The sequence below is a fragment of the Antechinus flavipes genome, chromosome 5, assembly GCF_016432865.1.
Source record: "Antechinus flavipes isolate AdamAnt ecotype Samford, QLD, Australia chromosome 5, AdamAnt_v2, whole genome shotgun sequence".
Lineage (NCBI taxonomy): Eukaryota > Metazoa > Chordata > Mammalia > Dasyuromorphia > Dasyuridae > Antechinus > Antechinus flavipes.
In genome coordinates, this window is record NC_067402.1 from 19,485,902 (window position 1) to 19,513,634 (window position 27,733).

At 49.1% G+C, this 27,733-nt stretch overlaps 1 protein-coding gene across 1 annotated transcript in view; it reads left to right on the top strand.

Annotated features, from left to right (window-relative positions):
* SNRK (SNF related kinase) overlaps nt 1–27,399 on the top strand; it is a 44,098-nt gene extending 16,699 nt beyond the window's left edge. Inside the window, exons 2-6 of the mRNA XM_052000291.1 lie at nt 2,154–2,852; nt 17,389–17,530; nt 19,854–20,066; nt 21,503–21,637; nt 25,915–27,399. Coding sequence (XP_051856251.1) covers nt 2,264–2,852; nt 17,389–17,530; nt 19,854–20,066; nt 21,503–21,637; nt 25,915–27,094 — 2,259 coding nt within the window. The 5' untranslated portion in view covers nt 2,154–2,263 and the 3' untranslated portion in view covers nt 27,095–27,399. The remainder of the gene's footprint in view (nt 1–2,153; nt 2,853–17,388; nt 17,531–19,853; nt 20,067–21,502; nt 21,638–25,914) is intronic.
* The last annotated feature ends 334 nt before the right edge of the window (nt 27,400–27,733 follow it).

The window sequence follows — 27,733 nt, forward strand, 5'->3', positions numbered from 1 at the left end:
TCTTCTTTGCTCAGAGAAGCCGCTGTGCCTCTGTTTGCATCTGGGTATATGGGCAATACTTCCAACAAAACTGGAAGGTGTGCTGTGAAGACCTGACATTGAGCAGCTTCAATGTAGTTCGGTTTTCTCCGTTAAGAATGGGTGGGAGGCAAGACCTAAACTGAGCTCCCCGCTCCGTTTTTGTTGGCACCTTGGGGTGGGTGCTGAGTGGGAGATTTTGTTGTAGAAAGATTGCCCCTTCCCTCTCATACCACCCCAGGTGGGAATAATCAAAACAAGCAGCTGAAAGTCAGGCCTGGCCTTGGCAGTGAAAATTCCTAATTTACTGAAGGTTTCAAAGAATCTTTGTCTCCATCTGACTCCCCAAACGGCCAGTGTTCCGGCCCTCACTCCCCTGCTGCTTTCCTCTCCGCACCTTCTGTCCTTCCTTAGGTGAAGAGAACTTTGACATCTGTCAGACGCAGAGACTTAGGGTTGCCCAACAAACACAGATTTCCTTGAAAAGTTAAAAAGTTATGGATTGCTTGTTAAATGTCTTTGATGTCTAGTGCTCCATTTCCCCCGGTTATGGTTGACATATGTGCAAGCCTGCTAATTTGCAGGATTGTCTTTGCAGCTCTTCTCACTGGTTTTCAGAGTTTTGGAAGCCTCCTGGCATGGAGGGATCTCCTTTAGGTCTTTTCCCTATAGGATAAAGGAGAAAATGGGTTCATGGAAGTGAGTGATTTGACCAGGCCATGTAGCCATGGAGCATCGATGTCTTTTGCAATGAAGTGTCTGACTCCACACGTCTGTTCGTTTGTTTGCATTACTCAGAATTTTTATACTTGAGAAAGGGTTTAATAGAAATTAATCTGAGTATCCTTAAGTCTCAGATCTTAGATGATATGTGTATTTAAGCTGAAATCAGTTGGATGTGAATTTGGCTAGTCATTCAGCAAATAGTTATTATGGGCCTACTGTGTGCAAGGTGCCATATAGATTTCTGTGGGGGAAGTTTAAAAAAAAAAAAAGGAATGGTTCTTTCCTTCTAGTCATGACAAGTTTGTGGAAAACTCTTGAGTGAATGACATTAGAGGCTAATGATTTCATTGTCTTAAGGGAATGAGAAAGAATTATCTTTGTGAAAATACAAGAGAAATGACAGGAAGGTACATTAAGTCTTGGGAGCAGGGGGGGAACAGAAAGAATCCAAATTGTGTATATATACTACTCACATATTCCACGGATTTCCATTCTTAAAACTACCGATGACTTCTAGTTGTTTGTTTTAACCCACCCAGTTAATTGTTCCATTCAATTCTATATGACTTCTTGAATTAGGTTTTTTTATAGACATTGTTAAGTCACAAGACTCATGAACAGGTTGATCAACAGTTGATAAATTATTGTGTTGACCACAGGAATGAATGAAGAGATCTCTTAAGGTGTGGAATAGTTACAGTCATTGGTGAAGCTCTTACCTACACTAATTAAGTCTTTTGATATATCAAAATGTGGGCATGAAGTCAAACTATGTGTTAGATTTATGAATATAATAGGATTGTGCTATCCATTACAAAGGTCTCTTAACTAAATTAGGTGAATATAATAAAAGTCATAGAATGTTGCTTGTGCTTAGAATTCTAAACTAATTTCCCTTAACTCTTAAAAACACCTTCCATTTTTGGGGTAGGGAAAGCTAACCCCAAGTTCTTGCTGGCCATGTATTGATCATTTCACCACACCTGGCTTTAGTGTATGATAGAGAGTAGAATCTACTTTGTAAAAGCATTAGCTTTTAAAAGCTCATCAAGATTTGGCTAGTTTTCAAATTGTTTTAATTATAGTAAAAAAAATTAAAGTATAGTAAAAAATATAGTAAAATACTATAGTTTTAAAAAAAAGCAATACTTAGTAAAAGGATAATTTTCCTATAGTTTTTGAATTCTCATATGAGGTAGTGCAGATTAAGGATGTCAAGATTATGTAGGTTATTATTCTCAAACTAAGCAACTGATTTTTGTAACTTGCTCTTGTTTCATGTCTTAAAATGGTTTTATTTCTAGACAATGAGAACGCATGATTTTTATTAGGAAATAAAGCTCTGGTCACGTATGGCCCAGTGAAGGCAGAGTCACACCTAAGCATTTTTTGGTCTTCCTGTCTTGCAGATGTATTTGGGGACAGCAAACATGGACGAGTTCTTTTCATCAGAGAGTCTTCTATGAAGAGACCCCAGTAACGGCAGGCAGTTTGAGTGTCCTCCCATCCCTGGATCAGCATGGCAGGTTTCAAGAGAGGGTATGATGGAAAAATCGCTGGTTTGTACGACCTGGATAAAACTCTGGGCAGAGGCCACTTTGCTGTGGTTAAACTTGCCAGGCACGTTTTTACAGGGGAGAAAGTAGCCGTGAAGGTCATCGACAAGACCAAGCTGGACACTCTGGCCACCGGTCACCTCTTCCAAGAAGTGCGCTGCATGAAGCTCGTGCAGCACCCTAACATTGTGCGCCTCTACGAGGTCATTGACACGCAGACCAAGCTCTACCTTATCCTCGAGCTTGGAGATGGAGGAGACATGTTTGACTACATCATGAAACACGAAGAGGGTCTCAACGAAGACCTCGCCAAGAAGTACTTTGCCCAAATAGTCCACGCCATCTCCTACTGCCATAAACTCCACGTAGTGCACAGAGACTTAAAGCCTGAGAACGTGGTCTTTTTTGAAAAGCAAGGCCTCGTGAAGCTGACGGACTTTGGGTTCAGCAACAAGTTTCAGCCTGGAAAGAAGCTCACCACCAGCTGCGGGTCTCTGGCATATTCTGCCCCCGAAATTCTGCTTGGGGATGAGTACGATGCCCCCGCTGTAGGTAGGTGTTTGTCCGGCCGTTGGCCGCTCGCTCCCCCGGGCCCCGTGTGCCGATGCGGGGGGACGGAAGGCTTGGCCGAGGCCGGGGACAGGACGGCCCAGGCCCGCGTGTCGTTACTTGATGCACCCTCTGCTCATGCTGCCCCTGGTTCAGTGGTCAGGGCTGCCTTGCTAGGGCTCAGCCTCGCGCTGTAGATTGGGAGAAGCTCGGGATAGTGCTCAGGCCTTGCCCCCCAGCCGGAGCCAGACAGGGAGGGGGGGCGTCTGTGCCACAGGGATGAGGACCTGCGGGGGTTCTGGGGGGGTCTGCTCCACTCTGGCCCTGCTGCTCTTCTCCAGGGGAGGGCCAGTGAGTGGCCCCAGGGGCGCCCTGAAAGCAAGTGTGGCCCGAGGGACGGCCAAGCTGCGGGGGGTGCTTTGTAGGCCTGTCTCCCTCATTCCAGGGGACCCGCACAGGCCCTTTCCCCCAAGTTTAGTCTCAATGATGTGTTTTCGTGGTCTGGGCAGAGCTGCTTGATTTGGATTCTCCTCATTAAGAATTTGGGCTGATTAAGAGGGTGTTTATATAATGACCATCTGGACAGGCCTGTGAGGTGGGGCCAGGGTCCAGCCAGACCCCTCCTCTCATCTTCTCAGAAATAAAGAGCCGCGCATCTAGAACCTGGCCCTCACCAGGCAGGGTACGGATGAGCTTTAGGCTTGGGAAGTCCTCAGGGAGGCGGCGAGGGGCCCCAGCCCCTGGAGTCGGGCGGTCCAGCCTCGGACACTCGGCAGCTGTGGGCACAGCACTGGCAGCGTCAGGTCCCGCGCCTCTAAAATGTGCCCAGTCACAGCCCCACCCCCTGCCCAGGGCCTGGCCCACGGGGGGCATTTAATAAGCGGCCTCAGCCCAGGCCTCCCTCATGGCCCTGCTATGTTTGCCTCCTTTGCCCAGTCGGTCAGCAAACATTTCCACGCGCCCACGGTGCTGGGAGACAGAGACAAAAGGAAACGGTCCCGTTCTCAGGGAGCTTACGGTTTTGTGGGGGGAGGGGGAGGATGTGCCCACCCACAAGTAACGTAAAATAGAGGAGGAGCTTTGTGTGCATTACTTCTCCAAACTCCTAACTGCCCCTTCTCCAGATGGGAAACTGGGGCTCCGGCTCCATGGTGTGCCTAGGGCCTCCCCGCTCCGCTCTCTGAGCCTGGGCTGTGTCCTTGGGAGAAGTTGGGCCATGAGCAGGGCTGACCTGAGAACTTGGGCAGGGCCTTGTGGGCAGGCACCCCGAAGGCCTCTCTGCGCCACCGTTACCAGTGTACCACTGCCCGCCCCCCAGTTCCATCAAGCATCTGTACCAGGCGAGGAGCAAGTGCTCATTTGGGAGAGTTCACTTCCCTGAGATACTGATGCTTCTAATCCCCCTTAAAATGCTGCTCAGACGGCCCCTCAAGCAGGGGGAGGTGGGGGCGAAGGGCTCCAAGGGTGGCCACACCTGGGTCTCCCCGGCCCGTTGCAGCTTGTGACTCTGCAGCCTGGAAATGGGCACATTAACTAGGAATCAGGAACAGACTTTGAAATTAATTATTGTGAGTCTGGTGGTTTTGAGGGTGGCATTTCTTGCTTGAAATGCCCCAAGCTCTGTGATAATGAGGCTTTGGGGTCCCCCCATGGGAAGGTACTGTCATATGGTGGAGCCTTTTCCTAAGGCTGGGCCACAGGGGAAGTTTGCTCCATCAGTGCATCCCCCACACAGGTGGCCTTCCCCCGTCCCAGGAAGGATCCTGTCCCTGATGCTGTCTCTGCCCCGGTGGGTCCTGTGAGGTGGAACCACTCTGCCGGCCCCTGCCTCTTGGGAGCTTTACTCCCCGCGGCCCAGCTCCCTGGTTTTTACCTTTGTGACCTCACCCCTCAGTCTCCCTTCCCAGTCTTCCTGTCCTGGACCCTCAAGGACGTTCTGTTTTCTCTGCCTCCTTGGAGTCAGCTCCCAGGTTCCAGCCCTGCTCCTGAGAGCCCTGGCTCTTCAGCTCTCTCTGACCTTCAGCTGGAGCAGAGGCCGCAGCTGTGATGGTGGAGGGAGCTTCCTCCCGTACCCCAGGGGCTGTCCAGAGCCTGAGAGAGATTTAGAACTGAGGGGGCGGCTGTGATCCTGGGGCCCCACCTCTCCTAAAGATTGCAGAGCTGATTGAATGAAAGCTCTAGAACCACGTGGAGGATGATTGGGAAAATCATCCTGCTGTCTTCCTGTGTCAGCGTTAGTTTGATGGGACAAAGGCCTGAGTAGAACTGGACAGTTTGGGTTGGTTATGGGGGAACGGATTCTAGTAGCCTAAATGTAATCTGGTCAAGCTGCTGGGTAGGAGAGGCTGGGGCCCAGAGCAAAACCTGTTCTTAGTGGGTCTCTTGGAAATATGTAACATGTCATTGTGTGTGTGTGTGTGTGATAGTAGACTGGGTGTTTTTAAAGATGCTCACTCTTGTTTGAAAATAGGAGCATAAAGTTTTTCATTCATCTGGGCTCACAATGAGCTAACTAAATGAATTTAGTTAAGAGTAGAAATAATAGAATTTTATCACAAGGAAATATCTATGTTTTTCTTGCAAAAAAGACTTAATATATATGTTAAGTTACACATATACTTTCTATATGTTTATCATTTCATAGAGAGGAATATATATTCATTCATGACATTATATAGCTGCCCTATTTGCCTCATTGGGCTTCTGTGAGAATTCAGCAAATGAGATAATATGTGTGAAAGCATTTTGAAAAGTGTAAATTGCCATATAAAAATGCTTACACCTTAAGAATTATTTAAATTTTGGTGTCAATTTTTCCACAAAGTTCCATGGATTGAAATGGTCTGAAGGTTGTAAATGATCCATAATATTTCTAGACTAGGTTTTAGGTTCAAAACGAGTGATTTAAAATATTTCCCACATAGGTGTGTATTACATTTTAGGGTTTGGTGATGTGTTTTTGAAGATCATCAGGATGGCTGCTCTTGTGTTGTGTAGGGGATCCTAAAGTTGTTTGGGGTTGCCTGGGTTGAGGGTGGCGTGCTCCTTGTGAGAATGACCCAGCTAATTTCAGAGAGGCTGACTCATGGTAACCCCTAGTGACCCATGGCCTTGGCTGCATGGTGATGGATTTTTCAGAGTTCTTGACTACAGGTTCATGTGCTGTTTTTAAGGAAGTGTGTGGAGCCTTCACAGAATCATGTTGTTCAATATCTGGGATCCCAAAGGAAGCCAGTTGTGTTGGAATATAGGAGACAAAGCATTTTTACAAGTTCCAGACCGTCCTCCATTGCACAAGGACTGAGGCTGTGTCAGGGTAGGGAATACTGGCACCGTGGAGAATGACACCTTCCCCACAGGGGATCCCTCAGAAATGCAGAGGAGGGTCTTGTCAGCATATGTTGCTGCCCATGCCCACAGAGAAGTTAACGGGATGTCCCTCAGCAGGGACCGGCCAGCGTGCCGTGGGAAGGGCCAACTAGGACCAAGGCGGCCAGCTTCCTGGCTCCTTCGTGTTTTTCATTTGTTTCTCCCATTTCCAAGGATTGTTTGGTGGCTGCTGTGCTCTGGTGAGAGGAGGACAATCAGGCTTCCTCCACTACTTACAGAAACCGCCCTCCATATTTCTTTTCTTCGCTACTGGTCCCCAGCCCCTGAGTATCCCAAGTAAAAGTGACCCTGTGTGTTCATCCTGTGTACGAAGTAGAGGTGTAGGCGGCCTTCCCTTTGGACAGCCGTCTTTGGAGGTTTCCGGCCCTCTGCCAGTGTGAAAAACTGGGAGGGAGGCTGGGGGCCTCTGCCCATGAGTCTCACTCCCACGCGGGACATTGGCCTGCACAACTGTGGGTGACGGTGGGTGCGGGCCAGCGCCTGACCAGGGATGGAAGAAGGTCAGATTTTGTGCAGTGTCTCTGAAAACAAAGGAGCTTAACCAAATGATGACTTGGAGGATTTGGGGGTTGGTTCTGCCTTATACAGCCAAGAAATGACTGCCTTTGAGTGATGGCCATTTATCCCAGAGACCAATCTGCAGTTTTGCTCTTGGTTACCTGATAGCACGGAGGCTCGCTCTTCGAGGCTGGAATAGGAGAAGCCCGTCTTCTTGTAGTGAAGGCTTCTTGATGGTCATTCTTCTTTGGTTGGGAGATGTATGAGCAGAATAAATGATCCATAAGAGATCTTAGAAGATCCATGAGTAGCCAGATGGTGCAAGGAGAAGTTTTCTGGTTTGGGGGGGGGGTGGATGTGGGGGTACTATTAGTGCCTCTTTCAGAGAGATGAGCGTGAAGTTGCGAGTCATATATTCAGCCAGCTCAGGGCAGGGCACATGGGGACCCAGCATGGTTTCCATGGAAACCAAACTATGTTATGTAAGGAAGTTGCATGAGTAGCTTTGGGGTTGTCATGGCTCCGGAAACATCTTGAGCAGCCCTTTCACAACCTCATCTTTAAAGGGCGTAGAGTACAGCTGAGCTGTCCAAAGACTTTCACTTTACTCACAAGTAAACACACCACCACCCACCTGTCAGAAAGAACAAAGGTTAGAGTGGATGAAAGACAAATAGGGACACTAATTCTCCAGTGGCGAGTTGTGAACCTGCTCAGCCCTTCTGGAGAACATCTGGAATGAGCCCCAAGTGGCTAAAAATTGGGTATGCCCTTTGATTCAGCAATAGCACGTCTAGGCAGTATCCTGGTGACATCCAGAAAAGGGGAAATGACCCGTATCTACAGACGTTTATAGCAGCTCTTTTTGTGGTGGCAAAGAAATGGAAATTGAGGGGATGCCCAGCAGCTCAAGAGTGGCTGAAGAAGTTGTGGTGCATGATTATGATGGAATATTATTGTGCTGTAGCAAATGACAAGGCATGGTTTCAGAAAAGGTACAAGAACTCTGTGAACTGATGCAGAGTGAAGTGAGAAGAACCAGTTCATTTTGCAGCAGTGTTGTAATGATGATCAATTGTGAGAAACTTGGCTACTCTGATCAATTCATTTTCAAAACTCATGGTGAAAAACACTCTTCACCTCTGGGGAGAGAAGTGATGGATTTTTGAGTGCAAATTGAACTATACTTTTCTTGTTTTTAAAGTGTTGTTTTTTACTTTTTTTGTAACATGGCTAATGTGGAAAGATGTTTTGCATAATTTTACATGTATAATTAATTGATATCATTTTGCTTTCTCAGTGGAGGAGGGAGGGATGGAAGAACATGAAAGAATTTGGAACTCAAAATTTTAAAAGGAAAGAATACTAAAAACAAATATATTTTAAAAGATTTTTTTGTTTTTTAAAAGTTTTTATAGTAATTGCTTTTTATTTTTCAAAATGCATGCAAAGATATTTTTCAACATTTACTCTTGCAAAACCTTGTGGTCCAAATTTTTCTCCCACCCTTCCTCCTCTTCTCTCCCCTAGGTAGCAAATAATCTAATATAGATTAAACATATGCAATTCTTCTTAACATATTTCCACATTTATCATGATGTGCAAGAAAAATCAGATCAAAGAGGGAAAAAAATGAGAAAGAAGAAAACAAGCAAACAACAGCAACAAAAGGTGAAATACTCTGTTGTGATACGTACCTAGTTTTCATAGTCCTCTCTCTGGCTCTCTCCAGCCCAAGTCTATTGGAATTGTCTTGAATCATCTTGCTGTTGAAAACAACTAAGTTCATCACATAATCCTGTTGCCATGTACAATGATCTCCTGGTTCTGCTCACTTCCCTCAGCATCAGTTCCTGTAAGTCTCTTCAGGCCTCTCTGAAATTATCCTCCTGGTCGTTTCTTACAGAACAATGATACTCCATTACATTCATATACCATAACTTATTCTGCCGTTCCCAGCTGATTGGCGTACACTGAGTTTCCAGCCCACTACAAAAAGGGCTGCCACAAACACTTTTATACACATGGGCCCTTTTCCCTTTTTTATGATCTCTTTGGGATACAGACTCAGTAGAGACACTGATGGATCAAAGAGGATGTCCAGTTAAAAAAAGGTTTTTTAAAACAATAAAGGAGGTCTCTGTGTACCAAACAGAGCTGGCTGCACTTTTTTCTGAAGCAGTGGTGAGCCACAGAGGCTTCCTGGGTAGGATAGTGATGTGCTAGGAATACTTTTCTGCCTGCTCTGTGAGAAGGGAATGAAATGGAGAGAAGGGAGTGAGGGAAAAGACATTTATTAAACAGCAGGCACAGTGCTAAGTCCTTTATAATTATTATCTCATTGGATTCTCCCATCAGTCCTGGGAAGTGGGTGCTTTCATCCCATCTCACAGAAAAGGGAATTGAGGCAGACAGACTTGGCCAGGATCACACAGTAGTGAATATTGGAGGTTGGATTTGAACTCTGGTCTTATGACTCAGCGCTCTGCCCACCGTGCCCCGTGGAGAGAAGGACACCAGTGTAGACTCTTGAAGGAGACCCTGACCAGACTTGGCGACCAACAGGCGTTGTCTGAGGGCGAGGGAAGAGTGAGCAGGAGGCCGCTGGCTAGAAGCAGGGCACCTCAGACAGAAAAAGAGAGCTGTGAGATGTTGGGGAATGTCCTGGCAGAGATGCTGGGGGACAGACTCGGGCCCCTTCCTGGTCTCTCCTGGTAGCAGAGGGCCAGAGAGAAACTGGTCCTGCTAGAACGTACAACCATCTGTTGATGTTCTGATACAGTGTGTCTTTGACAAAGTCTGCCTGTGCCCTTAATGGGGACAGACCACATCCATGTGCGGCTCAAAAAGCAGTTTGTGGAGTATACCCTGGGAAGAAGACAAAAAAAGGTTCCCTTCCCAATTCTGTAGAACATAGAACAAAGAACAGAGGCTCAGAGGGATGAAAGGCCAGTAAGGGTTGGAGTCTGTCCTCAGGCAGGAACTTTTTCTTTTCTCTGGCTTAGTTGTTCATGATCTAGATCTTAATTTTAAATGAGTTCATGATGCACTATTTTGGGCAGGACAAGACTGGGGCCTTCACTGCACACCTTCTCCACCATGTGTGGGCTCAGAGGGTAGCCTAGAACCCTGAGGGGAAGTGACCTGTCTTGAGAGCCATTTCTTGGCCCCTGTGCCATGGATGCTTCTCCTCGGAGGTCTCAGTTCCTCTCATATGGAGCCATCCCGTCTCTGTTTTGCTGGATGGTCCTGTATACTCCCTCTATACATGGCATCCTCTCCATACTTTACCTCTGCTGGCTAAACCTCTTTGAATTGAATCAGTCTAGTTCCTAACCCAACTGACAATAGTCCCTCATCCGGTTGGTCAGTTGCTCCTCTGAACCTGTGCATCTTGGTAGAATGGAGAACGCCGAGTTTTACATCAGAGTGTGTACTTTGCTGACATAACTTTCAAAAATGCTAGTTGCCTCCGGGCTGTAATGGGGCATTCTTATTATTTTAGCTCATAATTGCAATAAGTAATCAGTACTAAGAACATTAGTTTAAACTCTCTTTTTGGAAAACACTTTGAATTTCATTTTAGCCAATGCTTTTAACCTTGCCCCTTCCAAATTGGAAGAACCTTGCTCCACCCCAAAATGGTCTACTTTTTGACAGAAGGAAGCAAGGTCAATTGTGATGGGAGGGCACCAGCGTTGACAGTTAAACTGGGATGAATCCTTTCATCTTCTTTGGGAGGAACTCATCCAGCCTTGGGCCAACTCCCTGTTTTAGCAGAATTGGCTATTTTCTCTTTATTTTCTTGGACTCCTTGTGAAAAGGACCTTATGTAACGGGGTGAGCCAGTTCAATGAGAAATCAAAAGGCCTGGAAGGACAGCTCCCAAATAAGAAAGATTGTGGGTCATTTGTCCACCTTGCGATGAATCACATTCCTTAAGTCAGACACTGAGATTCTCAGTGTTTCTCTAATTGTAGTAGAACAAGATTTTTTTTTCCCCAAAGATTTCCATTTTTTCAGAGATTATTTGAATCGGCTGGAAACAGCAATGACTCAGTGGGCTGTGGTTAGGGTTATTCCCCTCCCCCCCTTTTTAAAACAGTTTTCTCTTGATTTTTCATTAATAGTTGACAAATATTATGGGCACATTTAAACTATGTGAGAGCTTGAAGAAGACATTTACAAACAGAACTAATTGTGTGTGTGTACAAATTAATAGTTGTTTTATTGGCTCCGTAAGAGTTTTAGGGAGGTTATTATCACTGTACATTTTTATTGCAGTTCATTTCCAGTTGTATTAATTTTATATAGTGACCTGAAAGGCAACTTCTTCTCTGCATCCACAGGATGAGGGAGAAGCAGAACAACTAAGCTTCTCTGCATCCACAGGATGAGGGAGAAGCAGAACAACAAGATCTGTGTGTCCCTCCTGTTTTGCTTTACCTGGAGCCTCAGGCTTAGGGAATGTGCTAAGAAGAAGATACATCATTGTGAAGATCTCGTGTTCCTGGGGAAGTGCGACTGCCACCCAGTAAAATGGTGGGATGTTGTCATTCCATGAATGAGAGAAACTCAATTATCGGAGCTGGGCGTCAAGGTGGGAGGAGGGGTCTTTAGGCAGATGAGACATGCTGTACCTGGGGGACAGTGTAGAACATTTAGGATTAAGTGAACAGGGGAAGCTCAGAGGAGAAGAAAATGTCAGAAATGCTATAAAAACATCGCTTTGCCTTGTCTTGTGAGCTCTGGGGCTTGGTGACCAACTCAGACCCTGGTGAGGCAAGCACAATTTGTTTTATTGTCCCCATTTTACCAGGGAAGGAAACTGAGGCTTAATGGAGTTCAGTGATTTACCAGCTAATGAGTATTGGAGGCAGGATCGAAATCTGTTTCCTGCCCCCAGTACTGTGTTTTGTCCACGCCATCATACTGTCAGCACCTGGACAGGTGCAGGGGAGAAATGAGGGCCTTCCAACAGCAGGCTGAGGGCTAGGTGAGTCACTCGCTTCATGTCCAAGACATGCAGGGAAAGGCCCCTCGGGGAGTGGGCAGGGGCTGGTCTCTGATTCCCATGGGGCTGCGGAGAGATCGCCCCAGAAGGAGAGGGCATTCTTCACTGCTAAATGTGTACACTCAGACTCAAAAATGTGCCCAGGGTAGAAACACAGACACTGCCCTCGGGTAGACAGAAGAGAACCAAAATAATGGGGAGCCAGGTGGATCTGATGCCAGTCTGTGAGGTGGGATCGAGGGGCCTCTGTTTGCAGTCACGGGAGTGAGTTGGACATTTTATTATTAGATTTTAAGCTGCTGGAGGCCCTTTTATATCCTCAGTGCTTAGCCCAGTACCTGGCATATAGTAGATGCTTGATAATTGCTTATTGATTGACTGACTAATGGTTTAAGATAACAGCGGTGAGATTGAGGAAGCATTCTCCGTGAGGATACTTGGGGAGAATGGGGAAGGTGATTCCAAGTGACTTCTGGATTTGTCGCTGAATTGGCAAAGGCAGGAAAGGTAAGGAGGGAGGGAAGAGAAGGTACTTGTGGTTAGGGGAGAGGGGCCCCATGACAGCTGAGCCCCAGAATGGGGCAGTCTAGAGGCATCAAGTGTGGACGGGTCTGGACCAGCTGATTTTAAGATAAACAGATGTGGAAATGGGTGAGTTCTTGAAGGCTTAGGTAAAGATGCTAGTGGACTTCTTAGAGAATGCTGGTGGGTGGAAGAGAAGAGGAGTCTGCAGGGACAGACCTAAGAGGTCAAGGCAAATGAGGACAGAGGGAGGACCACTGATTTTAGCCACATGGGTGAGCTCTGAGAAAGCCCCGTTGCAGGGGTCGTTGGAGCTGGACAAGGCCCAGAGGCAGTGAGGAAGCCAAGGCAGGGCCCTGCAGGTCGTGATGGAGAGAATGTCAGAGTTTAAAACCCAGAAAGCAAGACCCGATAGCCTGCAAGGTTTGGGAGATTTCGGGGGAATTGGAGTAAGCGCATTTGACTTTGTGGTAGGTCATTCTGTGAACCTTGGAGTCACCGCTACTGCTGTACATGCTCCTTTTGTTTGCAGAGAATTGTAACAGCAGCTCTGGTTTCTGTGGACATGTCTAGGGTTTTGTTTTTTGTTTTGGATTTTTTTTCATTAATGTTTGATTAATTATGAGTTAAATCAGTCACTGAGGATCAGGAAGGCTCTGCCCTGCCAGAGTTACATTCAGCTGGGGACTTAGAGCATATGGACAGATGAACCAGTACCAGGAAGGGAGAACTTGGACAGAGATCTAGGGAAACTGGAGAAGGGAGAACTCAGAACAAGTTTTCATGGAAGTAGCTTTTGGGAAGAGAGACCTTGGTGGTAAGAAAGCTGTCCCTGCTCTAGGGAAGGCGTCGTCCTGCATTCTGGGCCCAAATGCAAAATGGCAGGAAGTGGCCGGCAGAGGAAGAGGGTGATCAGATGAGGAAGGATCCTGGCGTTCTCTGCAAGAATCAGGAAGTGTGAGGAAGGATTGGGCCTGTCTGGAATATCTTGGTCCTGAGGCCACAGCGGAGTCCTCTGCAGAGACCTGCAAAGGAGTCCTTGAAGCCCAAGGGACATCCATGGTGGAGCACAGGCTGTGGCTAAGCTAAGGAACAGGACTGGAAGAGGTCAGTGTTAGGGAGGGCTGGGAGTGGGAGGATCAGCAGTCTCAAATGATATCTTAGGAAGAACAACTAAGGAACCTTGAGAGGGATCAGAGAAGCAGGAGCTGGGAACTGAGGGCGACGGGCTCCAGGGTCAGACCATGATTTGTATGGATAGAGGGGGTTTTCCCAAGGTCATGTCCGGCAGCCTGCTGTCCTCCCCAGGTTAGTTAGTCACTCCCTGATAGAGGTGTCCAGTCCCAGCCCCTCCACAGCTCACCCGCTGCCTGTGGACCTCTCCATCCGGACTGCAAGCTCAGCCTCCTCGGCAGGGGAGGAAAGATAAGTGATGGCTGTGGCAAGTTCCCAGTGGGATAGGATGGAGAATAAAACGTGGACGCTGATGAAATCTGCTAGGGGTACCGAGGAGGACTCTTGTACTTGCAGAAGGTGGGAAGGACTACGTCCAGAAGTGATGGTGACGTAAAAATATAAGGCGTCTGGAAAATTGAAGCCAAAAAGAGTTTAGAGTTCGGGGGGGAGGAGGGCGGGAGGTGATGCAGTGAGCCGAGGTGAAATGAGAGGAGGGGCCACAGAGGCTTTGTATCCAGGACTGGGCCGTGCTGGTCCTTCTGGGGTTCTCTGCCCCATGTTAGGAGGAGAGTTCCCAGCATGGTGCAAGGCTTTGAATTCATGCCCACGGACACTTAGCCTGGTGAAGAAAAGATGGGGATTGGAAGGGGCTCAGGATCTGGCTTCTGGGCCCCTGCCACGTGGAAGAGGTAATATATTCTGCCGGGCTTAAGGGGACAGGACCAGGACCATGGGTGAACTCAGAGCGGGGAAAGGAAATATAGGTTTGATCTTAGGAAAAGCCACTTCTTGGCAAGGAGACTGTTCAGGTGTTAGAAGGGTCTTAAGGGGAAGGAGTGGGCTCCTCTTGCCCGGAAGTCTTGGAGAAGGGGCTGGGGCAGTTGGATGCAGGGGGTCCCTGTGCTTAGAGAGGCTGCTGTTGAGGAGAGAGCTGAGAAGCCAGAGGGAGGAACAGGACGGGGCCAGAAACTGCTGAGCAGAGACAAGGCTGGAGGTTGGCAGAGCCCAGGGCCGGCCCTGGAAAAGAGGGCTGAGTGGCCAAGGTGGGGAAGCCACATGAAGGATGCCAGAGTGAGGAGGAAGTAGAGACAGGAAGAGGGCGGCAACACAAGGGAGGAATTCAGAGGGGAGGGGAGGAAGAAGGAAGGACCCAGGCTGTTTACAGATGAGGAAACTCAGCCAGCCCCCAGGGGGTGGGCAGAATTAGGCAGACTGAGGAGACAAGAGGGGCCCAAATAGAGACTGAGGTCCTTGGGAAAGACGCCGAGCATTGGAGAAGAGGTGGATGGGAGGGGGGGCAGGGGTGCACTGGGGTACACTAGCTGCCTCAGCACATACATGATAGGCATTTGTTTCCTTTGTTCCCTCCCTCTCTTCCTCTCTCCCTCCCTTCCTTCCTTCCTTTCTTCTTCCCTCCCTTCCTCCCTCCTTTTTTTCCTCTCTCCCTTCTTTCCTTCCTCCCTTCCTCATCACCCTAACCTGAAACCTTAGTGTCACGATACCTCAAGTCCTCTCTCTTCTTCCCCTCACAGGTCTGTCGCTAAATCTTTATTCTTCCTTTCCATGGCCTAGTGTCTGTCCTTTCCCAGTCCTGCAGTCCCTAATTCAGGCTCCTGTGGCCTTTCGCTTGGACTGCTGCGATGCCTTCTACCTCAGACCCCTTTGTTGCCACTTCATGCTCAGTAAGCCCCAAAGACTTCGCTTCGGTACCCAGTCCTCTGTGGGACATTTAGAACCCCTTCCCGGCTCCAGGCTTCCAGTTCCTCTGGCCAGACACGCCGTCCCTGTCTCTGCCCACCCCTGGCTGCCTCCCTGCCTGAATTTTTCCACTTTCTTCCTTCTGTCCCTACAGTTACCAGCACCTTTGTCTTGTGACATCTTGGGGCTCTTCCTGGTCAGTTGTATTAGATGAGAATCTCCTTGACGAGAATTTTGGTTTTTTGCCTCTGGGAGGGGATGCTTTAGCCCCTCTGACAATGCCTGGCCCAGGGCTCAATCTGTGCTTGTTGAGAACCGTCCTTCCTCACCCCCTGTCCTGCTGCCTCCTGAGGTCGGAGGCTGGGAGGGCAGAGATGAAAGGGAGGCAGTCTCTGCTCTCAGGACACTGCACTGATGTTTATGAGGAGCATGTCTACACCTGCCATCAGTTGGCTTAGTGTAGAACAAGTATAAATTGCTAGGTGAGTTCTGGAGTAACTTGAATTTAAAAGAAAAACATGTTCTTGAGGGAGATTATGGCTGCTTCGAAAGAAGGTCTCCGAGAATTTCTTCAGAAGGAGAGTTGGGGAAAAGTACAGAAAAATAGATGTAGTTTCTGAAAGTACCAAGTAAAAGTCATTGATTCACTCCCCTTCGATAACTTTGGTGGGTTGGTTGGTTTTTGCCATTTCTTTCATGTCTATAGGTCTACTTCCCTCCCTTTTGGGGGCTAGTTATTGCAGTAGCCGCTAGTAGACCTGACTCCTCGGCCAAGTTGCCAGGGAAGCTTTGATGTGCTGTTTCTCACCTGGCCTGGCTGACCTCTCAGGTGGCCCCCTGCAGCCAAGGGTTCCCCATGGCACATCCAGTCGATGGCAGCCTTACTTGAGTGACCATCGCCCAGGAGCCGGGACTGGGTCTCTTTGTGATGAATACCTTGGCACTTTGCTAGGTACTGTGGGTCAGAGAGGGAGGAACCAGCTAAGGGGCCCCTGCTTGGGGAGCTTACTGTGCATCATGGTCTGGGAGGAACCCGAGGTCCAGTCCTGCTGTGGCTCACTCCCTCCTCGCGTGACCTCGGGGAAGTGGGCACTCCAGAGCAGACAAGCTTCTGAAGGTCAGTCTGTGACCTTGTGCTGTAACTGAGGACGAGGGGCAGCCCTTGCACATCTCCACGTGTGCTGGTTCAATAAAGCCCCAAATTGTGTGGGATGGACGGGAGAGGATTAGGCTAACCTGAACTTGAGCAGGGTTGAGTTATTATATAGACTTCTTTCGAGGGTGTGTTGTGAAAATTGCCTTCAGAGGCCTAACCTCAGGGTCAGGCCCTGCAGCCACCTCTGTCCTTTCTCCCTCTGCTGCAGGAACCCTGTCCTGGCGGCCCCTCCCTGCCCTCCCAGCATCGCTGTCTCAGCTCTGGTTCTCCCAACACTCACAGCCTTCAAAGGCCAGAGAGGGTCAGACCTTCCACCCCCCACTGGGAAACTCGGGAAATGGCGGTCCTTCCGTTTGCCCCTGACGTCCTTGGCAGCGTAGTTGCTGCCGAATTTCTCGCGTTCTTTCTCGCCCTTCCTGGTGCTTTTGCAGGCGGGCCCTCGTGCCTGTGGAGCCTTCCCTTCTCACCTCTGTTCTCTGAAGATCCTGTAATGAGGTCCTTAAGGGCACCCCTCCCTCAGAGTGACCCCCTCTCTGTGTCACCCATGACTTTTTCGGGGGAGTGGAAGAAGCTCTTTCCGAGGGCACATTGATTGGCTTTCATCATTGACCCCCCAGAGCCCTGCACCATTGGCACCTGGGATGAGAGGTTCCTAAGCGGCCTTGGGAATGAAGAGGAGGGAAAGGGGGTCTCCGCGCCAGGGACATCCCCTTCCTTTACTTTCTTCCCAGAGGGCTTTGGCTGGGCCTTCTTGCCAAGTAGTCCCTGAAGGGCTCGCCTGTATTCAGATTCGCACTCTCCAGGTTATAATGATGTAAAATAGAGTGATTAGTCTCTTTCCCATGGAAATATGACCCGTGAATTTATGAGGCTCCTGTACTGTCACTGCTTCAGCTCTGGCTAGATCAGAACGCATCATCGATTTTAACATTGCTACTCAACTTTATATTCTCCTGTCCTCGTTTTTAAAAGTTGATTAATATATTTCAAAAATAATGTGAAGTGTTTTTCTTTTAAAAAGCTTCCCAAGTAAATTGCTTTCTACTGCTTACCTAACTGAGTAACAACTCACTTATTATTTCCAGATATATGGAGTCTGGGAGTCATTCTTTTCATGTTGGTGTGTGGGCAGCCGCCCTTTCAAGAGGCAAACGACAGTGAGACTCTGACAATGATCATGGACTGCAAATACACAGTACCTTCCCACGTGTCCAAAGAGTGTAAAGAGTGAGTATGGGACAAGGGGCTGATCGATACGCCAGAGATCTGTTCGTTGTGAACCCCTGGGCAGGGGCCGCAGGAAGCTGGCAGCCTCGTTCTTGCCTCGTCTGTGCCATCCGGGGCTCCTGGGCATGACCCCGGAGTGGGGCTGGCAGTTGGGAGGCAGAGCCTCGCTCCTTCAGTGTGACCAGGGAGTCTGCCAGTGGCACAGTGATTGTTTCATTATAAATTCAAATCTTAAACTGACTTTTGCCCTTGGCACTCGGTAGGCAGGTCAGTGCCTGAGGATCAGGGCTTCTAACATGAGGGAACCCTGTAGGGCAGTTTTCCTTTCTTGGGTGGCTCATTAAAGCCTTAATTTTGGGACTTGCAGAAATTAGTGCTTCTTTTAAAAATTTAAATGGGTTATTATAAACGAAATGTTAAACATGATTACACTGAATTGACCTTGCTTTTTAACTCTTTACATCTAATGGCATTAAAATTAAACCCAGTACATGAAAGGTCATCACTTTTCAGTCCCTCCCTCTACCAGAAATCGTTGGTGCTGATTGGACCCCCAGTCTCTTCTTTTGACTGTAGTTGACGAGTCCTCTGCTCATTGCCCCTGCATTATTCTGTCAAGGTCGTTCCAGATTGCACATTCCTCTTTCTTGTCCATCTTCATCACATTATAACATCCAGTTGGCGGACCCCACCACCATTCTCCTATTGCTGGACAAGTTGGGCTGTCTTTGGTATTTCAAATAAAGCCATCTTGCAGGCGTGGGCCAGAGAGCCTCTTGTTCTGTCTGGATGCCACTTTCTGTTTATCCCCAAGAAAGGAATTTAATAGCTGCAATGGCGCCATGATTTCTCGGGTTCTGATTGTGACCACACCGTCGATGGATTCTCTTTTCTTGAGGAATCCTATTGGCGGTGACAGGGTTGTGTTCTAAAAATCCTATTGGGGATTGTGTGTGGTGGGGTGGTGTTCTAAAAGCTCATTTCAGTGGGCGTTCTGGAACTTAAAATCCTGCACGCTGCAGGGAAAATAGAGTAATGGACACCTGTGTCCTTGGAAGTAAAGTATTCCAGGTAGCAGGAGGTTTGCAATGTTGGTTTTCATCCCGGCTCCACTGTTTACCACCTGTGTGCCCAAAGACAAATCGCTGAGCCCCGTAAGTCTCAGTTACTGAAGCTCTAAAACCAGAGGAATAGAACGATGAGTCCTTTTTAACTGATATTTTGTTTTGACACGTCATATACATCCCCAGCAAACTACTAATTTTCCTCCCTACTCCACCCCAAACTAAACAAAATAATTCTATTCAGTCAGTACTCATTAAGCACCAACTATGTGCCAGGCACTGGGATAAACACTGGAGACAAAAAGAGGCAAAAGATAATTCTTGCTCTCCAAGAGTTCACAATCTGCTGCTCCTTAAAAGGGAAGCAAGGTGTGTGCCGCGTCTCAGACCAGCCCCCGTGGGAGGAGTTTTCTGCCTTCAGAATTACCTTTGCCAAAATCTCTAGAATGACTTTTGGGTCCTCCACCCGTGCTGTGCCCACCTGATGGATCCCCCCGTGGCCATTGTGGGCCATCCAAGGGCCTTGGCTGCCATGGACAACAGTGCTTCTGGGCCGAGGCAGCGCGGAGCTGCCCCTCCTCCTGGACGCTTTCGCCCATTGTGGAGGTGTGGGGGGGGGTATCCATTTGTCCATCAGGCATCGCAGTTTGGTGTTTGCTGTACCTGTCAGCATCTCACAGCAGGTTCTTGACCAACACGTCCTGCTCTAGATAGCTTTATTGTGGGGCCTCCTCCTGCCTCAGGCTGGAGGTGGCCCAAGAGTTCTGGACCATCATAAGGCTCAGATCGCAGACCCCTTGTCCCCGGAGGGGCCTGGCCTAGGGAGTCCCATTGGCTAAGATGGGGAGATGTGGCTGTCTGCCTTGGTCTGCAATAAAATCTCGCTTTTTTGGCTTTTTACTTGATTCTGAAGCAACATTAACATTAACATGGGGGTTCCCTGAGTCCCACACACGCCTTTTCTCCTGTTTCTTAGCTGATGGCCCTGATTGGGCATAATGAGCCACAATGGAACCTTGGCCAGAGAGAACTTAAAAAAACCCAAAGTCTAGTATTATTTTGTTACATTGGTTAATTGCTGGTTTTAGGAGACTGTTGTGTGGGTGTGTTTGGGTGTGCCACATGAGTTCTAGCTTTCCCTTTCTGCTTACACTCACTCCCTCCTTCCTCAGTGCTAGGGATGAGCTAGACTTGATAGATGGGCACCCCCCCTCCTCCCACTGCCCGCATCTGGTCTGAGAGATCCTGTCCTTTTCCAGCCTGATTACTCGGATGCTGCAGAGGGACCCAAAGAGAAGAGCTTCTCTGGAGGAGATCGAGACGCACCCCTGGCTCCAAGGTGTTGACCCGTCCCCGGCCACCAAGTATAACATCCCCCTTGTTTCATACAAAAACCTTTCTGAGGAGGAGCACAACAGCATCATTCAGCGCATGGTGCTCGGCGACATTGCCGACCGAGAGAGCATTGTCGAGTAAGTGAGCGGGGGGGTAAAGGGGGGTCTTGGCTCTGAAGACCCCTGAGCAGTCCAGGAAAGTTCAGGAAAAGAGCTGCCTGCTACCACTTACTTCCTCGGGTTCTCCGGCCTCTGCGGAGTCCCATACTCTGTGAGATAGGTGCTGCAAAGGCTTGCTGGAAAATATTTTTAATGTTGATTAATTTGCAGAGCAGAGAGAAGAGGGTGAGTCTCTTAGTATAATACAGAAAGCCCTGGAGAAGCAAGCAAACAAATAGGACCCAAGTCAGTTCTACGCCAGGGAGGCAGTACAAGGTGAGGTTTTCACTGGGACTTGAAGGAAGCCAGGGAGGTTATTTAGTAATCAAAGGGAGGGAGGAAGGAGAGCCCTCCCAACATGGGGGATGGGCAGAGAGAATGACCCGAGCCAGAGGTGGAGGGTCTTGCTCCTGGAGCTGCTAGAGGCCCGGGGCACTGGATCAAGGAGGATTATTTAGGGAGGGAGATGGGGGAACCAGGGGATCAAGAGCTTCAAAAGCCAACCAGCCTTGGTCTTGGATCTGCAGGCCATAGGGAGCCACCTTCTTCACATTGACTTGGAAGTGGTATTTTTAATGTGAAAATCAATTTTAAGATGCTAAGTCAACAGCCATGATGTGGTTCCTGGACCATCCTTGTAGGGGACCTGGCAAGGGTGATGGCATTGCCCCCTTAGGTATCCAGAAAAGCAGCAGAGATCCAGCCCTCCCTTGAGCGTGAGCTTCGCCCCATTGTGCTGATCTCCACCCTGGAGGGCATCATCTGTCTCCCTCACCTGAGCTAAGCCATGACTGAGAAGCCTCCAGCCTGTTAGCAACGCTGGGAAAATGGTGGCCTTTGCATTGGTTGGAATAGGTTGTCCTAATTTAGACTGTCCTCGTCCACTTGAACCAGCCTCAATTTTAAATAATCGTTTGTTTTCCCTTATAGAAAATAGCACTGATGAGTCTGTTGCATTCACCACTTACATCTGCCATGACTCATTTGATCCCAGGTAGAAATTTGGCTGACACTTTGTGGTGATTCTTGTGGCGCGGTGGCAGGACCAGAGCTCCCCCACGAGACGGGATGATGCGTGGTACAGGGGGGACCTCAGGCAGAGCTCAGTTCAAGCTGTCTCTGTGAAAAACCGCCTGTGCTGCTGCCCTCCTTCCATGGCTGCCCCGGTGTCTTCTCGACCCCCGGAAGTTTGTCTTTTTGGCAGCATGGTGGGTGCGTCTTGGGCAGAAAGGTCAGCCCAGCTTTGTGGTCTGGGGGCTGCTGCAGTCCGGAGTGCCTCCTGATGTCCTCTGCTCTTTGGGAGGGTCACCCCCACTTTGTCTGCATCCCCAGACTCCAGCCAGAGAGAAGTTGCTCAATGGCCTATGGCTCTTCACCTGACTCCCTGCCTTCTGCTTGACCTCTCCCCCTTATAGGGCCCTGGAGACCAACAAGTACAATCACATCACGGCCACCTACTTCCTGCTCGCCGAGAGGATCCTGAGAGAAAAGCAGGAGAAGGAGATCCAGACCAGGTCGGCCAGCCCCAGTAACATCAAAGCCCAATTCAGGTAAGGAGGGCAGGGGACATACTTCCTGACCAGAGAGAGGCCCTCTGGTGAGCCGAGCCCACCTGGGGGGAGAGTCACTGAGGGCCTCAATTCTCCCCTCCTTCCCTGGGTGGGGAACATCAGGAAACAGGACTGGGTGGGGCAGCCTTGGAGCTAGCCAGCCTCTCAAGGAGAGTTCTCTTGGTGGGGGAACACAACGGTAGCGTTTATGTAGCGCTAAGTGCCATGGGGTCCTCACCACAACCCCCATTTTATAGATAAGGAAACTGAGGCAGACAGAGGTGAGGCACCTTCCTTGAGGTCCTTCCTCCCTCCAGGCCTCTGGGTTCTACTGCGAAGGGTTTGGGTTCATCCCTCATTCTAAGAGTCATCTTCATTTCCACGTACCTTTCCCTCAATTTTTGCTGCAGTTTCTTTGGGCCAAGGCCCTTCCCCTGTGGGAGATGGTCCCCCCCATGGGAAGGTCTGCTTTCTCTGTCCAGCCCAGGAAAGTGACTCCATCATGGTTTTCAGACAATTGGTGACCATGGGAAGCATGATTCCTTTTCTTTTGGGAGGTTTCATGCACTGGCTACGTTTTCTATCTGTTTTATAATTTCCAGAGCTCAGTGGCAGAACCCCAGCAGAACTGGGGTAGAGGGTCTGCCTCAGAGCGGAGTGTACACACTTTCAGTGCCCCCAAATCATGCTTCTCGTGGCATATAGGTATTGATTTTGTGATTAACCAAGTTATATGCAATACTGGGAAGGCTTCGATTCCAGGGGGAACATTTTTCAGATCTTGCCTTGGGCACATGCAGGCCTTATTTTCACCTCAGTTTAATGAGGTTCATTAGTTAAGAGGCCTCACTTCCAGGCTTCGCATTTTATCAAGACTCTGAGGGCAAGGGAGTATGGAGGGGAAGTTGAGACAGAAATTCTCCCCCCTTAATGAAAAGTCCACACGAGCAAGACAGCTTTGAAAGTTAGATGTTGGAAATAATGTATGTACTTGAAAAGGAAGCTTGAAATAATACAGATTTCCAGTTTTTCATTTCTACATTCCACAGTTTAAGTTAAATGCTAGTTTCATTTGGTGTTTGTTGAATTCAGAAACTTTTTTTTTAATGGAAAAAAAATTACGGCTCTCAGGTCTTGGAGTGTGTAGTTTTTTAGGTTATAAGTACAGAGCAAGTACTAAATGAATGAAAAACATATTAAGAACATAATCTAGTAGACTGTGATACAGCTTGGAAAGATAGAAGGAGGATGGGTTATGAAGGACTTTAAACAGAGCATTTTGTATTTGCTCTTAGAGGTGATAGGGAACCGCTGGAGGTTGCTAAGGGAGATGGAGGTGGGACTTGATAATGAGCAAACTTGTATTTTAGGAAAATCACTTTATTTAGTAGCTGAATAGAGGATGGACTGAAATAGAGAGAGAATTTGGGCAGGTAGAGTCCCTCCTGCAGGTTATTGCAGTAATTCAGCTCTGCACCAGAGAGGGGATCATGTCAAAGAGAGAAAGGGTGTCTACTGAAGAGGTGCTAGGGAAGTGAAACTGACCAGAGATACTGGCGAAATTGACAAGAGGTGAAATAGACAGCACATAGAGGTGAAGTGGACAAGAGATGCTCCAGATGGGAAACTGAAACAAGATGAAATGGACAAGACATTTATAAAGGTGAAAAGTGGACAAGAGATACGCAAGAGGTGAAATGGACACGAGATGCTGCAGGGGTGAAGTGGACAAGAAGTGAAATGGACACGAGATGCTGCAGGGGTAAAGTGGATAAGAGGTGCTGCAGAGGTGAAATGGACAAAAGATGAAAGGACGAGATGCTGCAGAGGTGAAGTGGACAAGAGGTGCTGCTGAGGTGAAATGGACAAAAGATGAAAGGACGAGATGCTGCAGAGGTGAAGTGGACAAGAGGTGCTGCTGAGGTGAAATGGACAAAAGATGAAAGGACGAGATGCTGCAGAGGTGAAGTGGACAAGAGATGCTACTGAGGTGAAATGGACAAAAGGTGAAGTGGACAAGAGATGCTGCAGAGGTGAAATGGACAAAAGTTGAAGGGACGAGATGTTGCAGAGGTGAAATGGGCAAAAGTTGAAGGGATGAGATGCTGCAGAGGTGAAATGGACAGACCTTGATAACAGCCTGGATGAGGGGAAAGGACAGTAAGGAGGGAAGAATCCAGGACACCCTGGGATTGTGAGTTGGCAGGGCTGAGAAGATGGTGGTGCTTTCTGCACAATACTAGGGAAGGGGGGAGGAGGCCAAAGGGCTTAGGGGAGTAGATAACAAAGTCTATCTTGAAAAAGAGAAAATGAATACTCTAGAGCCTTCAGCCTTAGTAGCTTATTTCTTGGCAAGCATTTGAGGAGTATTTGAAGCAGTTTCTACTGCCTCTTGAGGTCAGAAGTTATTCTTAGATCAGGTAGAGAGGTGATTTCAATAGTCTTGTTTATATATTAAAGAAATTTTATAGAATGAAAAATTAAGAAAAATTCTTTTCTCTTTTCAGAAGAATATTTAGCATTCTTCTGAGTCAGACATGAGTCAGTCCATCATGAGGACCTGTTGGGATGGTTAGGGTTAAACTTGTCTGATTCAGGGTCTCATCATTTCATTGGCAAGAAAGAATATTGTTACAGACCTAAAATAACTTAAAAGATGTTGCTTCTCAGGTGCTGTGCCCAAACACCTTCATTACCTACGGACCAATGGCCACCCATAAGAGCTTCCAATTTTAGGTCAAAGCCAGAAATTGTAGAGCATTCTAGAAAGGTGCTATTTTTATCCCCATTTTACAAAGGAGATCTCCATCAGTGACTTGGTGAGGGTCATCCTACAGCCATTCATTCTTGTTCTAGCTTGGCTGGCCTGAGAGGGCACAATCTCAGGGGCCATCAGAAAGAAGGACCTTAATAGAGGAACAGGAAGACATTTGAAAATAAGATGTCCTCATAATTACTTCTCACGTAACAGCAGAATTCAGTGCTCCAGATACTGCTTTCTAGAGTGTTTATGTATTTGGGCACATGCATATATGTATTGTGAGTCAATCTGACTGTATATGCGTACTGTGAGTGTGTGCATGTGAGTATATAAATGAGTTTGTATGTGAACATACATGTGTTTTCCATGTACAAGTGCCTACATATGTGATGCGATCTTTGAGTTCTCTTTTGCTACAAGTACTCATGCTTTTGACATGCATGAGACAGTCAGGGTTTGGCATCTACCAGGGAGGGAAGGGACAGCAGAGCCCAGGTTCCAAGAGGGCAAGGTTCAGGTACCTGTTATTACTCACTGGAGAATCCAAAACCACTTTGAACACTGAGCTACCACAGGTTATTTTTTAAATTAAGGAACAGGCTTTTCTGCCTGCAAATAGAAATGGATTTCTTTCTGTGACTTAGTGGCTTTCAGTATGAGGACAATAATGCCATAAAAATTATGGGGGCTGATGAAGTTGGGTGGGAACGGTGATTCCAGTGACTTGTTAGGGAAGCCAGCAGACAGAGGAGGAATAATGGTCCTCTGGTTATTATTTGCAAGGGATTCTGGGCCAGCTTTACCCATGGGGTTAGACCCTGCTGGACTCCAAGCTCAATCTGAGGAGCTTTTGTTGTGCCCTGTCTTTGATGCTTTCTTTTATCAGAGTGGGAGCCACCTCAGATTGAGTCCCGCTTCCAAAATAAACTTTATTCTTTGATCTTAGGGTTTTTACTGTTCACAATAATTAGCACTTGTATAGAGATTTAAGATTTGGAAAACAAGCACTTTATGTTTGTTCTTTCTTTTGATTGCTCTGTGCCATTATCGTTGCCATTTTACAAGTGAGGAAAAGGAAGCTGAGAAAGGTTACATGGGTAGGATTTGAATTTAGATCTTCCCTACTCTTAAAGCTCACCACCAACTTGCTCTGACATTGGTGTTTCACAGCTGGGCAACTGCTTCTGTTTGGGGGGAGGGGGGGCGGGGAGAAGGAGGGCGTATGTTGTGAAGGGAAGAGAGGGGAGGAGGCTTGGTGTTAGGGGAAATGGAGGTGCCTTGCACACCCCTTGTGGGGCGGGTCAGTGTGTGGGTGGAGGTGCTCCATGGCAAGGGTGTTCTGGGTCAGAGTTATGGGCCCTGAGGGTCGGTCTAGGGGAGACAAGCGGGGCTCAGGTGCCTCTCCCTGGCAGCTTGTGGCTTAACGCAATGGTCTCTGTCGTTTTGCCCAAGTCTTTTCTCCGCTCCACTTTGCACATGTCTTCCCGAAGTAAATCATCTGTCTCCTCTCCAACAGGCAGTCATGGCCCACGAAAATTGACGTTCCCCAGGACCTGGAAGATGACCTCACTGCGTCCCCGCTGTCCCACACGCCTGTGCCCCAGTCGCCCGCACGCACAGCGGAGAACGTCCTCAACGGCCACCGGAACAAGGCTCTCGGGGACTCTGCGGCCAAGAAGGAGGAGGCAACAGAGCTGACTGGGCCGCCGCTGTCCGTGGTGCCATCGGCCAGCCTCAAGCCCACCACCAGTGGGCGTAAGTGCCTGTTCCGGGTGGAGGAGGATGAGGAGGAGGACGAGGAGGACAAGAAGCCCTCCTCCCTCTCCACACAGGTGGTCCTGCGGCGCAAGCCCTCCGTCACCAACCGCCTGACCTCGCGCAAGAGCGCGCCAGTGCTGAACCAGATCTTTGAGGAGGGCGAGTCGGACGACGAATTCGACATGGACGAGAACCTGCCACCCAAGCTGAGTCGGCTCAAGATGAACATCGCCTCGCCGGGCACGGTGCACAAGCGCTACCACCGCCGGAAGAGCCAGGGCCGCGGCTCGAGCTGCAGCAGCTCCGAGACCAGCGACGACGACTCGGAGAGCCGCCGGCGCCTGGACAAGGACAGCGGCTTCACCTACTCGTGGCACCGCCGGGACAGCAGCGAGGGGCCGCCGGGTAGCCAGGGCGACGGCGGCGGCCAGAGCCGACCAGCCAATGGCAGCCGTGGCCCGGACAAGGCCAGCCCCGACGGTGGTGGCCAGGGAGGCGGAGGCCCCTCGGGGGGTGCAGGGGGTGGCAGCACGGGCCCCTCAGGCAGCACGCGCCGTTGCGCCGGCCCCAGCGAGCTGGTGGAGAGCCTCAAGCTCATGAGCCTGTGCCTGGGTGCGCAGATCCGCGGTGGCGCCGGCTGCCTCCTGGACCCGCAGAGCGCCTGGGCCCTATCCAGCGTGCGCGTTCAGGAGAAATCGGCCTGGAGGATGTGCGTGGGCTCGGCCGGGCCGGCCCCCCCGGGGCCCCGCGTCAAGCTGTTCTCTGAGCGCATGGTGGGCCCGGCCGAAGGGCTGGAGAGGCTGAAGAGCAAGAACTTGAAAAACAGCGTCTTACAACTACCTCTGTGCGAAAAGACCATCTCGGTGAACATCCAGCGCGGCCCCAAGGAGGGCCTGCTCTGCGCCTCGGGGCCTGCCAGCTGCTGCCAGGTCATCTGAGGGCCCGGGCCCTCCCCTGCTCTCCCCTCTCTCCCCCTCCCCCCTCGCTGTTCAGAGCTGTGAACCCCCACCTTCTCTCACTGTACCCCTGTGGTTGTCTCAGACCTTGGGCTTCTGAGCAGTGATGGCTCCTTTCTGTTTGTGTGCTCGGTGAGATGACAATGCATGGTCTTTGTGCATGCTGCTAGCCGCGACACTTTTTTTTCCGCTGAATAGTCTTATTTCATGGTGTAATTTCTACATTTATAATTTTAATACAAAGGTCCAGATTAAATTAAAATATGGATCTGGAGCCTACATGTAAATGGAGCACTTAGAAATTTCCTGTTCTGCACTTATAATCTAGAGAGAAACATGCTTTTGTTCGTGAAAACGTTCCTTCCTGTTCTGACCTTCTGTGATACCAGAACCATGGGCTATGTGGCCTCTGCTCCTTTGTGTTTGAACTAGAACCAAAGCAATAATGTTGGGATGCTGAGAACTCTGAGGGCCGGGCCGGGCTGCCCGAGGAAGGCCCGGCCACCCCGGTGAGCTCTGGCCTGCATCTGGGCCGGCTGGAGCGGAAGAGAACCTGGGGCTGGCGGGAGCGAGCTCCCAGAGCGCTGGGCAGCTCCCCCCAGTGGTGTGTTCTATTAGAGG